The 17,643-nt window shown below is 49.4% G+C and overlaps 1 protein-coding gene across 2 annotated transcripts in view; it reads right to left on the minus strand.

Moving 5' to 3' along the window:
* Nucleotides 1–300: 300 nt before the first annotated feature.
* Nucleotides 301–17,643, minus strand: part of JAKMIP1 (janus kinase and microtubule interacting protein 1) — a gene marked incomplete at both ends in the record, with an annotated part of 72,643 nt that continues 55,300 nt past the window's right edge. The window contains 4 exons of one of the 2 annotated variants that reach the window (XM_081233708.1): nucleotides 301–683; nucleotides 3,318–3,383; nucleotides 14,366–14,569; nucleotides 17,403–17,480. In XM_081233708.1, coding sequence (XP_081089834.1) covers nucleotides 633–683; nucleotides 3,318–3,383; nucleotides 14,366–14,569; nucleotides 17,403–17,480 — 399 coding nt within the window. Of the gene's footprint in view, nucleotides 684–3,317; nucleotides 3,384–14,365; nucleotides 14,570–17,390; nucleotides 17,481–17,643 lie in introns of both variants that reach the window. The other variant, XM_081233707.1, reaches the window with a different exon arrangement.

A 17,643-nucleotide genomic window follows, 5' to 3' on the forward strand; every position in this document is an offset into this window, starting at 1 on the left:
CAGGGAGAATGGGGGAGGCCTGGGTGCCAAAGAAGGAACTCAGGATGAGACACGCAGGGTCCAATGATCAGAGAAGGACCAGCTGCCGGGATGGCATCAAAACCAGGCCTGGGGTCCAGGGCAGGTGGTGGGGGAGAGGCAAGGAGCTTGGGCTCTTTACACAGGCTTCCTGAGCATTTTGTATGCAGGTCATGGACTTGCCCATCAGCCTCCTACTCCTGCAGACCCCTGATCCCAGAAGCCCACCCTGGTCTGGACCCTACAGTGAATTTACTGTCCCACAGGCAATAGAGAGCACCCAAAACCAAAGCCAAAATAGAAAGAACCTTTGGGAAAAGCCACAACCGCCTTCTCAAGATAAAATACGACAGGGGGACAACCAGGTCCCCATTGTCCAATCTTATTCACAGAGAGCTCCCTGATCTTCCCTTCAGAGGTGGAACTCGCCAGTGACCCCCGGATGCCCCGGGGCCAGTGAGCCTGACGAGGAGCAATCTACCACAAGGCCACCTTCCATGGCACCTAAAGGAATGTTACAGTCAGAGCTGGGAGGAAGTCTCCTTTTTAGAAAAATCATTTTTATCAGTGAAAATGAAAGGATACCAACCCGAGTTCTTGGCTCACTGAAGTCATCAAGGCCACAGAATGAATGCTAGTGAGAAAAACAAAAAAAGGAACAAAAACTATAAAATAAGACCAAAAGAAAATGAGGGGGAAAAAAAGAAAAGAAAAAAAGATGTAAGATATGTAGTATGGAACTCAATGACAGCATTTCACAAGAACTACACCACTGGGGCTGGGTTTGGAAAGAGAAACAGGAAGTCAGTGGGCTTTAGGAGCTGATTTCACCCGAGAAACCCATCCTGTGGGATGTGTCACCCAGGCTGGGTTGTCCCTACACAGTCCCCAAACATCTGGCTAATTTAGACAGGGGAGATGTACACCATGGACCAGGGCTTTTTGGTGCAGAGGTGTGACTTTCTTGAAGAACCTGGCAGGACAGTATATATAGAGGAAGAACTCTCTAATAGTCATAGTTGATGGTCCCACCAAAGGCCAGGCATGACATGCGTACAAGGATCAAGGAAGATTCCACCCAGGTCACAGGTCATCCAGTCCGACCTGCAGACTGGCCCCTATACCATCCCTGCCAGGGCCCACTCTCCCAAGAGATTCCACTGTTTAAAATCTTTTGTGCCATTTGATTAGTCTACTTTAAAAAGAAAAAAATTGCAGAAAAAATTGGCTTTAAGGGAATGAAAAATTACACAGGTCAGTTTGAGAGTAGAGTTTTTTTCCCTTAGTTTATTTATTACTTGCTTTATTCAAAAACAATTGCTGGTGATTAGGTGAAACATGTCTGAACATTATCCAGGGCTTTTGAAAATAATTCATTATTTTTTTTCCAAATCAAGGTAATAGCTCCCCTAAATTCTTATTGAAAAAATGAAAATCCAAACAGACAGCCACCAAATTTTAAACAAAATTTAGAATCATTGGAAGTTAGAGCTAGAAGGGGCATTTAGAATCACCTAGCTCTTCATATTCTACATGAGGAAACTGAGGCCCGGGGTAGGGGAGGTCCTTGCCAAGACCAGCCTGTGGAGTGTGGCAGGAACAGAGTTCCTGACCACTGACCATGGTGGCTGGAGTTATTTTTCTACCAGCCCAGGCCAATAGTGCCCATGGGGAAATCCTTGAAGTATCCTTGAGATCCCCTCAGCTCCTCAAAATAACCTTGGAAGCTGAGGAGGGGGGATGGCATGCAGCAGATGGGGACTCTAGGAATCTGCTTAAACCGAATTTCCTTGGGATTTCCAGGGCGCCAACAGGAGAACTGGCCCAAATCCTCCAGCCATGACCCTCTGCTGCCCCCCTGCTGGTTGTGCAGGCTGGGAGGCCCCAGGGCTCCAGGTGCAGATGGGAAGATGCCAGGAAGGTGAATTAACCTGTGTAATAGCTGACTCCCAGGAGAGAAAGCTGGTGTACCATCTGAAGAGCTGTTCTGTCTCTTCGGGCCATTGTATTTGATTCCCTCTAAACAGAGTGGGCTGTCAGCCCATTTGTAGATAGCCCTGAATCTGCTCTCTGGTGGCTTTCTTGACTTTGGCCTAACTCTGTGCATGGAATGAGACGGCTTCCTCTCTCCAAAGACCAGCCTCAGATACCTGAAGCCCAGAAATGCCCTTTCTCCATCTGCTTCCCTGGGGTGATGGCACATCACCCCTCAAGCTTCCTGGGGCACATGGTCCCCAATGGACCACCCTGATGGGTTCAGAGCCCTTCACCTGTTCCCACATGGGAGCATACTGCTGCGATACAAAATGTGCAGTTGTAGTTTTTCTCTCTACTCATCTATAACTCATTCTGCAAACATCTGATGATGCCCTATTCTGTGGCAAGAACTCTCTTGGATAAAGAGATGAATAAAAGCTAGTGGATGGACAGGAAGTGGAAAGTGCCCTGACAAAGATGCCACATGTGTGGACTCATTTGTCCATCTGGACCAACACCGTGTGGCGGGGGCACTGGTGTGACATCCCTGGAGACCCCCGGGTATCCCTTTCCAGCTGTGGGATCATGGACAAGTGTCTGAATCTTTCTCAGGCTCAGCGTTCTCACCCTTAAAATGGTGATAGCCATAGGAAGACAATGGGGCTGGGTGTCAGCCATACTTCCTGCTGGAGGGAGGAGACTTCTAAGAACACTCACTGGTTTTTGGCATATATGTCGTTCAAGGTGAATGAGTCCAATATCTGTGGCTGGTTTATGGCTCACAAAAGAAGGTGAGGTAGTGTCAGAGGGGTTCACCTGAAGGTCTTTTGTGGAAAAAAAAAAAAGACACCCTCCTCCTCGCTCACACAAAGTTGATCCCAGACTGTACTTTTCTTTTTTTTCTTTTCTTTTTTTTTTTTTTTGCGGTACGCGGGCCTCTCACTGTTGTGGCCTCTCCCACTGTGGAGCACAGGCTCCGGACGTGCAGGCTCAGCGGCCATGGCTCACGGGTGCAACTGCTCCACGGCATGTCGAATCTTCCTGGACCGGGGCATGAACCCGTGTCCCCTGCATCGGCAGGTGGACTCTCAACCACTGAGCCACCAGGGAAGCCCCCAGACTATGTTTTTCTTCCCTAGAAAAGTACTTGATGGGGCTACCTATTTCTTGGACTGCCAGTTTGGGGGACATGGGCAGAGAAGGGAGAGTTGGAGACAGAGGCCATTCCTTGGGTTTTATGAAACTGACAGGAGAAGAGAATATTCCATGTGAACGACTCATGGAGAGAAGCCCACAGGGTGGTCTGAGCTCACACCACTCACCTTTTCCTCCAGCTCTTTCAGATGTCGCTTCTGGACCTCCAGTTTATCCTCCAATTCTCGGATTCTCTGCAACACATTAAGTTCTGTATCAGAAAAAGTAAAATTTCCAGGTTCAAACCTTACTCTTCGTTGTTTATCGTGGTGTGGCATATAAGCAGTGACACATACAAATACTAAGTGGGCAGCTCGACTAACTTTTATACGTGTGCAGGCCTGTCTCTCCACCCCCTGAATCAAGACTGAGGGCTTCTCCAGCACCCAGGAGGCTCCCTCAGGCCCCCATGTGACTCTATTCTGACCTCTGTCACTAAAAGTAGATTTTGCCTGTTCTTGAAATGCATGGTAATGGAATTATACAGTGCGTACTCTTTTAAAAACATAAACATCAAGACTAGACCAAGACACAGAGGTGCCTTGGGCAGGTTAATAAAGATCATGGATTTGAAGTAGCACCAAATGACTTGTCCAAGATTTATTTAGCTGGAGCCTGGGAGCTGGTGCAGAGATGAGTGCCAGTGGTAGGCGTGGCTGTAGCATCCACTCAGATTCTTAGAAGCCCACGTGGTGCTAGGTTTTAGGATGACAAACTGTCCCCATTTGCCTGGGACTTTCCTGGTATTAGCACTGAAAGTCCAGAGTCCTGAGAAACTCATCAGTCCCGGGGAAACAGGGACAGTTGGTCACCTACCTGGCTCTGCGCCTGCCGAATGCCCCTAGGTGTGCACACCAAGCCTCGGTGGTTTATCAATCCGTCCCTCCGGTTCCACACAGCATCCCACCCAGGGGGTCTGGTAAGTACAACCTTTTCCAGTTTGTCACGTGTCCAATAGCACTTCAACACCCCTTAAGGGCTGATACCCCCAGACAGCTGCTTAGCTGGCTACAGCCTTGCCCGTCCTGAATGTACATGGAGACCTCACTCCTCTGGAGAATGCTGTCGGGCTGAAGGGCGGCGACTCAGGTCAGCCCAAATTAAGCCTGTGGACCCATCATCAGCCCGGAGAAGCCTTCTGTCCAGATTCTCAAACTCAGGTCAGCATCACCTGGAGGCCCTGCGGATCCCAGGAGCCCTTCCTCAGAGTTTCTGACTCAGCGGTTCAGGGTGGGACCTGAGAAGCTGTATTCCGCACAGGTCCCCAGGTGATGCGGTTGCTGCTGGTCGGGGGGACCCCGCTCTGAGAACCACCACTGTGGGCACATTCACCCACTCGGCAAATATGGCTCAATATGCCCGGGGCCTCGAGGAGTTTGTGGTCCCATCAGGTTCAGACAACGGTATTATGCAAATACATAGATGGTGCCCTGGATGAATACAGATGTCACGGAGAAAGTCGAGCAGGGGTAAGGAAGGAATGGGGTGCGATTTCATATGGGTGCTCAGGGAAGATCACACTTGAGCAGAGGTGAGGTGGGTAAGGAGTTGAAGTGTGGGCTGGGGGGTCCAGAGGAAACACAAAACCCAGCCCACTGTGGTTTTCCAGACACCAAAGAGGGAAGGGAACTCCAGGCAGAAGGAATGGTGTGTGTGTTTGCAGGGAGCTGGGAGTGCAGGATGGGCAGAGCTCAGAGGGTCTGGAATATCCCGATGAGGAGTTTGCAGATTTGGGGGTGTCATGGAGAACTCATGAAGGATTTCAAATAAGGAAATAATGAGATTTTGATTCTGGAAAGATCACACTGGCAGCAAAACAGAAGATGGATTGCACAGAAGAGAGATGAAAAATACTTCTGCTCTCAGATATGTGACCTTGGGCAAGTAGTTCAGCCTCTCTGGCCTTGGTTTCCTTATCTGTAAATTGGGGGTAATAGTGTTGCCCACATCTGAGGATTTAGCAAGTGAATCTGTGCAAAGAACTTATAGCAAAGTCGGCAGAGAGTACGTGCTCTATAAAGGACGAGAAACCCAGTATGTTTCTAATTCTCTTTCACCTGAGGGAGACTGTGACCGCCCTCCAGAGACCCCCTTGCAAGGCGGGCAGGCAGAGAGCATCTGAGAATGAGCACAGAACTCGGCTAGACCCTTGCTTGGATCCCGGGCCCCAAATTTACCAGAGGGTGGACTTTGGAGAGTCATGTAATCAAATCATCTCTCTGTGTGGAATGCCTCTTCTGTAATAACTGCACAGTGACCCTGTAACCCTGGGGGTGAAATGGGGACCTGGGGGAAAGTGCCTTGTAAATCACAATGCCACGTGGAGGGAGGACAATGCTTTACAGCTTTCGAAGGATTTGCAAAAATCTCCCAGGAGCAACTTCTGGGCTTTAAAAATCAGCCTGAGTCCATTTGTATCATTTTTTTTAGATTCCAAATATAAGTGATATCATATGATATTTGTTTTCCTCTGACTTACTTAGTATGATAATCTCTAGGTCCGTCCTTGTTGCTGCAAATGGCATTATTTCATTCTTTTTTATGGCTGAGTAATATTCCATTGTATATATGTACCACATCTTCTTTATCCATTCATCAGTTGATGGACATTTAGGTTGCTTCCATGTCTTGGTTATTGTAAACAGTGCTTCTGTGAACACTGGGGTGCATGTATCTTTTCAAAGTATGGTTTTCTCTGGATATATGCCCAGGAGTGTGATTGCTGGATCATATGGTAGCTCTATTTTTAGTTTTTCTGAGGAACCTCCATACTGTTCTCCATAGTGGCTGTACAATTTACATTCCCACTAAAAGTGCAGGAGGGTTCCCTTTTCTCCACACCCTCTCCAGCATTTATTGTTTGTAGACTTTTTAATGATGGCCATTCTGACCAGTGTGAGGTGATACCTCATTGTAGTTTTGATTTGCATTTCTCTAATAATTAGTGATGTTAGGCATCTTTTCGTGTGCTTTTTTGACCTCTTTGGAGAAATGTCTATTTAGATCTTCTGCCCATTTTTTGCACTTATTTACAAAACAGAAACAGACTCACAGACTTTGAAAACAGACTTACGGTTACCAAAAGGGAAAGATGGTTGGGGGAAGGGATAAATTAGGAGTTTGGGATTAACATATACACACTAATATATATAAAATAGATCATCAACAAGGATCTAGTGTATAGCACAGGGAACTCTACTCAATATTCTGTAATAACCTATATGGGAAAAGAATCTGAAAACAATGGATATATGTATATGTATAATTGAATCACTTTGCTGTACACCTGAAACTAATACAACATTGTAAATCAACTATGCCCCAATATAAAATTTTTAAAAAAGATTAAGTGAAAAAAAAGTAAATAAATAATTTTATTTAAAAAAATCAGCCTGAGAAGCTGATTCTCATTCTAGTCTTTCCTGAATTTTTTTTTAATAACTGGGGTCAGTCTCTCATCCAGTCATGGGAGGCTGGAAGGGGCAGTGCTTAAGAGCTTTGCCATCTGATGACATGGGTTCACATCCCAGCTCCGCCACTTCCTGGCTGTGTGACCCTGGGCAAGTTGCTTACCCTCTCTGAGAACTCACTCACCTCACCTGTGAAACTGCATCAATGGTTCCCACTCAGAGGGTTGGTGTGACCATCAGTGAACCAACATTTATGGAGCCCCTTCTATGTGCCATCACTGATCTGTCTCCCTGCACTGGAATATAAGCTTCACGAGAGCAAGTGCTGTATCCCCAGCACCTAGAACAGAGCCTGGTATGTAGATGTTAGAAAAATTGCAAATGAAAATGGTGTGACATGGAGCAGGAGAACCTCGTGAGAGAGGCAGCCAATGCATTTGTAGAGGTGAGCACAGGGCCCAGGGGGCTCAGGGTGTGAGGCTAAGCAACCTGGACTTCATCTTCTGGGCACGGGGGAGCCAGGGAGGGTCTTTGGGGAGGGGTGGTGCTATGCCGTGTTAGGAAGGCTTCTGCGGTGCAGTGGATGGATTGGCAGGGAGAGGGGCAGTGAGGGGTGAGGGTGGTACTGCAATTGCTTGTGGTCCCAGCAGATATCTGTGGTGTAGGCCAGCTGGTGCTGGGGAATAAAGCCTGGGGAGGGAGAGGACAAAGCAAGTTTATATGAGTGGATCGACTCCAATCTTCACTCTGGGAGAACATTTTGCAAATGTGCAGAATCAGTCTCTTGGGAAAGGTACCGTGGGCTGATTGATGTTTTTCCTGCACCCACTTTTCCCCTTACTTAATAGGGCTTGAAAGCTGAAATGCCTGCTGGGGCCAGGCTGATGATGTCACATCACTGCATCCCATGGGCCAAATGCAGGCAAAACGGACAGGGGCCATCCAGGGCAAACTGGGACACATTCTTCCCATCAACACAGGCAGCTGGTGCTCCAAGCTGGGTCAGATACAGCTGAGTGCTGCCAGAATGCCTGGCAGTGCTGTGCTGTGTTGTGTTGTGTGTGTGTTGTACTATGTTGTGTGTGCTGTACTGTGTTGTGTTGTGTGTGTTGTGCTGTGTGTGCTGTGTTGTGTGTGCTGTGCTGTGTTCTGAAAGTTGTGTGTTGTGTTGTGTGTGCTGTGAGTTGTGTGTTATATGTATTGTGTTGTGCATTGTGTGTGCTGTGCCGTGTTGTGTTGCATATGCTGTGTTGTGTTGTGTGTGCTGTGAGTTGTGTGTTATATGTATTGTGTTGTGCATTGTGTGTGCTGTGCCGTGTTGTGTTGCATATGCTGCGTTGTATTGTGTGTGCTGTGAGTTGTGTGTTATATGTATTGTGTTGTGCATTGTGTGTGCTGTGCCCTGTTGTGTTGCGTATGCTGTGTTGTGTGTGCTGTGTGTTGTGTGTTATATGTATTGTGCTGTGCATTGTGTGTGCTGTGCCGTGTTGTGTATGCTGTGTTGTATTGTGTGTGCTGTGAGTTGTGTGTTATACGTACTGTGTTGTGCATTGTGTGTGCTGTGCCTGTTGTGTATTCTGTGTTGTGTTGTGTGTGTTGTATGTATTGTGCTGTGCATTGTGTGTGCTGTGCCGTGTTGTGTATGCTGTGTTGTGTTGTGTGTGCTGTGAGTTGTGTGTTATATGTACTGTGTTGTGCATTGTGTGTGCTGTGCCTGTTGTGTATGCTGTGTTGTGTTGTGTGTGTTGTATGTACTTTGCTGTGCATTGTGTGTGCTGTGCCATGTTGTGTATGCTGTGTTGTGTTGTGTGTGCTGTGAGTTGTGTGTTATATGTACTGTGTTGTGCATTGTGTGTGCTGTGCTGTGTCGTATATGCTGTGTTGTGTGTGCTGTGTGTTATATGTATTGTGTTGTGCATTGTGTGTGCCGTGCTGTGTTGTGTTGCATATGCTGTGTTGTGTTGTGTGTGCTGTGTGTTATATGTATTGTGCTGTGCATTGTGTGTGCTGTGCCATGTTGTGTTGCGTATGCTGTGCTGTGTTGTGTGTGCTGTGTGTTATATGTACTGTGTTGCTCATTGTGTGTGCCGTGCCGTGTTGTGTTGCGTATGCTGTGTTGTGTTGTGTGTGCTTTGTGTTGTGTGTTATATGTATTGTGTTGTGCATTGTGTGCTGTGCCGTGTTGTGTTGGGTATGCTGTGTTGTGTGTGCTGTGTGTTATATGTATTGTGCATTGTGTGTGCTGTGCCGTGTTGTGTTGCGTATGCTGTGTTGTGTGTGCTGTGTGTTATATGTATTGTGCATTTTGTGTGCTGTGCCGTGTTGTGTTGTGTGTGCTGCGTTGTGTTGTGTGTGCTGTGTGTTGTGTGTGGTGCGTGCTGTGTTGTGCCTCTGTGCTGTGCTTGCACTCAGCACTGTTCTGGGCACTGGGACACGGCAGCTCCCCTGCCCTCAGAGCCTCGTGGGGAGACAATCAGTCAGCAAAGACCAGGTAGTAAGAAGTGACAGGAAAAGTAAATCAGGGGAGCAGCTGGTTAAGCAAGGCCATGGGGCAGCCGCTCTCGGGTGACATTTGAGGAATGTGTCCCCGGCAGGGGGACAGCAGATGCAAGGCTGGATCTGGGCACAAGGGCTGAGGTGACACGGGGCCAGAGCGCACGCACATGGGATCTTCTTCCAAGAATGAAGGCAAGACTTGGGGGGTTTCGGGCAGGGCCCATTCCTTCCCACCCTCAGGTGTCCATGTCGAGGTCCCCCCACCAGCAGGGCTCTCCCTGGCTCCCAGCAACCCCCCCCCCACACCGTCACGGCCACCCCCTACCCAGGGCCTGCCTCTCTGTTCACTATATCAGGTATGAGCTCTACAAGGCCAAGGGCATCTCACTCTCCCTCTTCCCAGTCCTGGAGCACAGCCTGGACCACACTTGCCTGATCAGCATGTGCTGGGGACTCCAGCAGGGGTCTTGTTACTGTGAGTGACAGAAACTGCAGCGGAGGCCAGGCTGGGTGGGAAAGGCCCAGGGCAGCGGGTAGGAGCTGACACCTGTCCAGGGCTTAATTCATGGTGGGTTCTCTTCCAAATGCTTCACAGAAATTCTGCACTGACCTCAACCCTTGAGATGTGTGCTGGCAGTGTCCTCATTCTGCAGATGAGGACACCCACCCGAGGCTCACAGAGCTGAAGTACCTTGTCTCAGGTTACACTGGGCGGGGCCAGGGGGATTTGAATCCAGACCTGTCTGACCCAAGACCCTGTGCTACTAATGCCACATCGTAGCTCTTCATTCGTAGCTTTAAAATGCTGTTTTTTATGTTCCTGGAGGGAAAAAAAAATCACTGTGATGCACGTTTGAAATTCTCAGGCTCCTAACGCCCTTCTCCCATTGGAAATGTGGCTTCTTCAAAATTTTTATTTTTTTTTAATGCCAGATTTCTGGAGACTCTATCAAATTCAGGACAAACACTTGCCAAAAACAAATAGTAAACCTCAGGGAATTAGTATGACGTGAACTCAGAACTGGCCCCTAGTGGAATGGCCACTGCTTCCTAAAGGCGGGTTGGCCTTAGTCAAGTTGTTTTGGCACCTGGGCCTCTGTTTCCCATCAATTAAACTGGGTCGAACACTTAGATAGCCAAGAGTTTTTACAAGTCATGTGATACTCTACAAACTGGGGTTTTAACAATGCTCATTACAACTATTGTTTCGGGTTGACGGTCTCTTTTAAAAATCCTGTATGTGGTGGGAACTGCTTTGAAAACTACAGCTGATGAACAATGTAAACATTTTCTCCAGCATAATAAGCCTGTTCCCACCTCAGGGCCTTTGTACTTGCTGTTCTCTCTTCAAATAGCTGAATGGCTCACCTCTCGCATCATTTTAGCCTCAAGTCTCACCGTTTCTGATATCTACATGCATGTTGCTTGTTTTCCCTCAGTGAGATATGAAAAGACATCCCCCAGGAAAGCAGGGACTTTGCCCACTGCTCCCTCTCCAGCGGCCAGACCTGTGCCCAGCACATGACTGGTGCCCAGTGATAAGCTGTTGAATGAAAGCTTGAGACAGGAGGGTCTCTCTGTCCCCAGCATCATGCTGTCATGGGGCTTGTTGTAAGGAAAGTCTCTCTACCGAGGCATCACCTGGATGAGCCAAATCCAGCCCATTCCTTTAAAGGAAACACCCAGTAAAACAGATGAACTCTGAACTCTGAGCATCTTTTGCGAAGGCACTGAGATGCTGGCTGGGGCTCCTGCTTCCTGCTGCTGTTACACGTGTGATGCTGGGCTGGGAGAGCGGGGAGCAAGAATCTGTGAACGTCATGGCATCATCGGTTACATCTGTGCCACACTGGGAGAGTTTGGCCAAGCATTTCTGCCTACAGGGTGACACAGGACCCTTAAGACAAAGCCTGGAGCTAGAGCTGCTCCGAACCACCCACGAAGAACAGGAGGCCAGGAGGGCGTAGCCTTGCTGACAGTTCCGGAGCTGAGCCCAGAGAAGGGAGGAGGTGGAACCTTTCCCCTGGATTCTGTGGCATGATGTGATGGAGGAGGGGCTCACCTGAGCTGAGTCAGGGAAGAAGGCATGAGAACTCATTTCCTTACAAAGCCAAAAATGTAACGGGAACCCTGCTATGGACTGAATTGTGACCCCTCTAAATTCTTATGTTGAAGCCCTAATAAGGTCATAGGTGGGGCCCTAATCTGGTAGGATTGGTGATCTTATAAGAAAAGGACAATCTCTCTCCCTCCCATCTTTGCCCCAATCTGCCCCCTGCGTCCCCCTTGCCATGTGGGGTCACAGAGAGAAGGTGGCCGTCTGCAAACCAGGAAGAGAGCCTTCACCAGTAACCCAATCAGCCAGGCCTTGATTTTGGACATCCAGCCTCTGTTGTTTAAGCCATGCAGTCTGTAGTATTTTGTTATGGCAGCCCAAGTAAACTAATACAGACACGTACACCCCTTTCTAACTCACAGCCATGTATCTCTCAGATTAACTAGCATCTAACAACTTAACTTGCACAGAAATCCCCTGGGAATCTTGTAGACACAGAATCCTATTCAGTAGGTCTGGGGTGGGCCCTGAGAGTCTGCATTTCTAAGAGCTCCCAGGAGATGCTCCATGGACCACACTTTGAGTAGCCAGGGTGGACAGAACAGAACGCGGCCTCGGGTGTCAACATCCACATTTGTAATTATATAAAGAGAGTCCTCCTTTTACTAGACACCTCCCAGGCACCAGGCACTCACTAACTGATTTGCATGTCCTACCTCATTAATGCCTCAGAGTGATATATCATCTGTCATTGGTATTGGCTGACAGATGCATATCAGTGTATATTAATGAGAGTGAGGGCATTTTCAGTGGGAGGAAGGGTATCTACCATTTACCCTCAGCAGAATTCTCAACTGATTTGAAAATGTTCCAGAGATAAAGGAAAAGCAGCTCCCAGCCCTGGGTCAAGCTCTTAGTCAACTTTCCCCATGCTTAGGTACATGCAATTTACTAGGTAGGCCAAGAGAAATGTAAAAGGAAGTGATTGATCCCATATGATCTTACACAAACACTCCAAAACACTTGTATTTTAAATGATTTTCTTCTTTAAGGGAACCTGGTCCTCAATTGGCCACACAGCCAGCATGGCTTGCTTTCTGCTTTTTTTTTTTTTTAATCACCTGAGTCCCTTTTTCTCTTAGTATGTGGGACATGGTGCTTTTCAGGGAGTCACGGCCACATGTGGCATTGCTCTTTGTCTTTAGGGTGTGCTCACTGGCCCATCCATCATACATTCTGGACTTAGACTATAACCAGCACCTTCGTGAGATCTGGATCCTCAGGTGGGTAATGACTTTTTGGTTCAAATGCACAAATGCTCTGCTTTGAGCTGGATTTGCTGAACATGAAATCAACCCCTTCATTCACACTCAGTTGGCAAGTCCTGCAAACGACACCCAGTGCTGGGCATTAGCTAATCCAGCACCCAGCTCTTAGCCTGGTCTGGTCCTGGTCCTGCTACACCTACTCACAGCCTACACTTGGCAATAATAACGCTCCCTACGTTTACTGAGAGCACTTTCCATGTAATAGTTCATTTAAACCTTACAGCATCCCAGTGAGGAGGCATTATTACCATCTCAGGAAAGTGAGACCCAGAGAGGTTAAGTCACTTGTCCAAAGCCACACAGCCAATACGTGGGAAAACAGGGTTCAAAGCCAGGCTGTCTTGCCCCAGGGTCTGTTTTTTCAACCACTGCTACTCCAGCTGACCACCCCTGTTCTGCTGCTGTCTGAAACACTGCTCCCCCAGTGGCCACCTGGCTTCTTCCTATTTACCTTCAAAACCTGGCTCAGCTGGGCCCTCCATCGGGACCTTCACAGCTTGCCCTGGGAAGGGACCTCCCCGCACCCCCGGCACTTTGTGCGCACCAACTGAAGAGCCCCAGTCACGCTAGATGCTCGGGATCTGTCCCGCTGGGGTGCGGCCACCTCAGGGGACTTCTCACTAGCGATGTGACCACAACAGAGATGGTTCAGTGACAGTGTCCCTGTCACACCCCCTCCATGCTTTTCCCTCCTCTCCCCTCCATCTCCATCCTCTCCTTCCTGGTGTCCCCAGCATTCCTAGCATGTGCCAGACATCATACCAGCTCAGGAGCTATGCCCATCAGAGCCAGGTCACTCAGGAGCTGGCGAGCAGATCACACTGGCACAGAGGGGGCAGTGCGGGAGCCCAGGTGGAGGGTCGCGGGGGATGCCCGAAGTCCTTTCACCCAAATGAAGTGTGGAATGAAGAGTTCGCCGTCATAATCTTCAGTTACCCTTTCCCCCTTCATCACGGCCCTTTCAGTCCTCAACCGAATGCAGTCGGCTGTGCCCCCCACACCCCTTCCTCAAACCCACCAGGGATCTTTGCTTCTCAGTCCTAATGGGGGCTTCTGCTGCTTCGGACACAGCTCTCTACCTGCACCTTCTTCCAATTCTCTGTCTCTGTCTCTCTCCTTCTGTGACATCGACCCCCACTGGTTATCTAGATCTTTCCTCACAGACAGGATTCCTTATGAGCTGTGTGACCTTTAGGCACACGAGTTAACCTTCCTGAGCCTCAGTTTTCTCATCAGGAAAATGGACATAATCATCCCACCCGCAGGAGTGCCGTGAGGTAAAGGATCTAAAATAGTGAGCGCCCAAGGAATGCCAGAGCTACTGCTGCGTCCTCATCTTTGTCCCCCTCACGAGTCCTGGGAAGCTGGTCTCCGTGCGTTCAGCAGCACATGACGTTCACACAGGACCCCAGATACATTTAGGAATACATTTAGGTTTTCAGAGGTAACAACTAATACAGCTTCCAGGTCCAGTCCTCCAAGTAGCCATCATCACGAGATCAGCCCCAAAGCAAACCGTCCAGCCCGCGCCTCCTGGTTACAAGAACCTGAGTTTAAACAGAACACAAATGCTGGAGGAAGAGGGGACACCTTGCTTTGGTTTGTGTTACCATTTAGCTGGGGTGGGGACTGTGTTGTTTAGAAACAGTTGGCAGTAGAGTGGGCCCGAGAGCCCTGCGTCTCCCCATCACTGAGGATTCACCTGTGGGCTATGAGGGCGTCCACGGGAAGACCTCCCTGCTTCACGGAAACTTGATTTCCTGCCAGCTCTCCATCGAATGTGCCCGTCAGAGGTGTCAGTGTGCTGAGAGGGGACAGGAGGGGTGGAGAAGCGGGGATGGTGGCCAATGGTGGCCAGTGGCACCCAGCTGGGCCCCTGCCCCTACCTGCTGGGCCTGCTGCAGCAGCTCCATGCGTTCCCGCAGGATCTGGCTGTCAAACTCCCGGCTCTGCCGCAGGATCTGCCTGCGCAGCTTCTCCACGGCGGCCTGCAGGTCCTCCCGCTGGCCCTCGCTCAGCGCCTCGCTGGCCCGCCGCCCCGGCTCCTGCTGCAGCGCGTCGTACAGAGTGGCCTCCAGCTCCTGGATTTTCTGAGCAGCCCAAATCACACAGACAGTGGGAGATCACAGGTGGGTGGACGGGAACCCCTAGGACACTGCAGCCGAGCGAGGCCCAGCTGGGGGATCTTGGACAGGGAGCGGAGGCATGCAGGGGCCGAGCAGAGTGACCAGCGGTCTCGGGGGTGGGCATGGGGGTGAGGGAGCCCCTTTCAGCCCTGTGCACACGGTTTTGAGAACACTTCTTAACTCTGTTCAATCAAGACACCCTACTCTGTACAGGAGGGGACTAGGGCAATAAGAAGAAATAGTCATAACTGCCCCTTAAGATGTGTGATTCAAAGAGAGGTTTGACTCAACTGGTCTTTATTTTTGTCTTTGGCTTCCAATTTACTGCCCCCAGCTTGGGAACAAATCTCGCCTTTTATCTCGAGTAGCGTGGAAAATATGCCCCAAATTGCATGCACTTGGCATTCAGCTGCCTAGTTAGAAAAGCAATTTCAACCCCAAGCAAATGGGGACAGTGTCCTCATTACTCTCTCCTCTCCCTGAAAAGCAAGACAGCCCTGGTTAGCAAAGCATATGAGAGATTAGTAGCCAGGGGAGGAGATCCTTGTGAAAGCTCAGAGTTTTCACCATGAGAGGAAGTTATTTCTTCTCAGCCTCACGGCGAGACACTTAAATACATTTACCTTATGGGAATACCTAGGGACAAAAGAGAGAAGTATCTCCTTCTCTGCCATCCTAAACCCCCACCCACGTCCCTTGCTAGGAACAGCTCTTTCTCTTCCAAAGATGCTATAGACCAATCACCCGTTTTAATGGAAATTGCTAAGAAGACGCAGGAGGAGGTTTGAAGCAGTGGGTCAACACGGGTGGCCCTCTGTGCCTGTGGCCACCTGCTCCTGCAGCCTCCCCGGCTTCAGCATGGCTGTGCTAACCCCCCTCCCCCAAGGGAATTCCAGGCCCATCAGACCAATCTTAGCCAGCAGGCATCAAATTCCCCTCTCCTGACCCCAGTCGTCACCCCTGGGAAACTAGAAGGTGGGAATCTGTCCACTGACACAGCCAAGGGATCCACATGGAGCTGGAGCTTGCCTGTGCCTGCTGGCTGCCCCCTCCCCCTGCAGCAGCTGGGCTCCTAGGAGACCTGCATGTGGCCAGCTTCCAGCCAGGACCCCACCACCCAATTCCGGAAGCTCCACTGTGGCCCTGCACCATCTCACTCAGCTCAACGACAAAGGAACACAGGTGTGACTTTGGCACCTGCTGTCCTCCCTTCTGCCCGTGGCCATGGCACTGCCACCCTCTGGAGATTTTTCTTCCCTGACTGTTCAGGTCAGCCGAGCGCTGATCACAGCTCCAATCTCGTCATGTGCCTGAAAGCCCACTTGAGGCTTTGGAATATTCTTTGGGTAAGAATGTCGTTTCTACCCAGTGACAGGATCAGCACACCCAGGGGCCTCCTCTGTGGAACCTGGACTCAGGGGCCCCCAGGGCCTTTCTGCACATGGCACTTAGAGAGCCAAAGGTGGACACCAAGTTTTCCAAAGTGCATTGGGAAACACCAGTCTTGCAAGATGTCCCTTGAAAGAGGGCCCCAAGAGCCACTGAACTTGGACATGGCTTGCTCTGTTCCTCTTGAAGTCTCAGCCCATCCTTTAGGACCCAAGAAGTCCTCAGAGTTTTCCAAACTTACTCTCCTGTAGCCTCCCCCTCCTTTTTGGGCCATAAGTTTCTATGTTGTCTCCTGAAATCGTTATCCTCAGAACTTTCTGGGGAAGGCCAGGGAAGGACAGAGGTGGTGTACAGTGCAGCGGCAAAGGGCGCTTGCAAAAGGACGGAGAATGGACAGAATCAAGGAAAACCCAAAAAAGTGAAAGAGGGAAGAAAAGGATGAGTATCTTTTCATTTCTAAATTGCCCTTAACAGCACGTGCCCAGAAGTAAGGACTGGATGGGAAAATGCCACTTCTTGATGAGGCTCAAACTGTCCTGACCTTCTCCATCTGCTGCCCCCTGCCCTGGGGATTCAAGCCTCAGCGCCTGGACACAAAGGGTCAAGGGTCACAGTGAGGCGGGCCAGCCTTCAAGTCCAGAATCTTCCACCTGTGCTAAGCCTAGCATCCTACTCTCTGTCTTCATGGAGACAGAGATTTTTAGTTATTGATTCTGCATTTCTTAGGTACAAACCCACTTTGTAAAATGATTTTAGCTACAAATGATCTGAGCAAAGGCTTGCTCCAAACTCTGTATACTCACTGCTTCTTCCTGCAAGAGTGGTGTTGAACTCCAAGTGCGCTCTGCTGTGGGGACATCCTGGAAATGCCCCCTCAAAGCCATATGAACCTGAGCATGGTCCCACCTCATGTTCATCACCAGTAAGTCCAGAACCAGTTCTGTGACCCAGGCACAATGTTGCACGGGACCTCACAAGTAATTCTTGTTCTGATGATCACCCACCCTCCACTCATTGCTTTACCTTTGTTCCTTTGTGACTGTCTCTTTTTGCTATTTACGGGAACACTTTCTCTGGGCTTTAAGCATAAAGAAATATTAATAAGAAATATTAATAGGCAGAAAGTTTCTTTTCCTTCATCTCAAATGATTACTAGAACTGAATAAGTATGCCCAAAGAAACCATCAAGCTAACTAAATGGTTTTGAAAAATCATGACTGATTTGGAAAAAGTGACAATTTATCTGTATGGTCATTTGGGTTGAAACCAGTCGAAATGTGGAGATGGCATTGGTATCGCACCATGCAGCATTTCAAGGAGCCCAAATGTGCCGTCAGCCCCAAAAGGAAGAGCAGCCTGTAATGCTGAGTCTAAAGAATCAGAACATGCAACCCACTTCCAGTCCTACCAGGTAAGCCTGGTCGAGGGCTTGCTTCCTGTAGTCTAGCTCCTCCTCCAGGTAGCCCTTCTGCCTGCTGAATAGGTCCTGAAAAAGAGGAGGTGCCCAAGGTCAAGAACAGCGTGAGAACCCATCACCGGGCAGCTCTTCAGAGCCAACCTACTCACACTTGCTGGACAGTGACGGTCCCACCGAGTTGGGGACCTGCCAGGTGATTGGCTGAGAAGGGATGTCAGGTCTGCCCTGCTTG

Source organism: Mesoplodon bidens, assembly GCF_964165515.1.
Source record: "Mesoplodon bidens genome assembly, chromosome: 1".
In the NCBI taxonomy this organism is placed as follows: Eukaryota; Metazoa; Chordata; class Mammalia; order Artiodactyla; family Ziphiidae; genus Mesoplodon; species Mesoplodon bidens.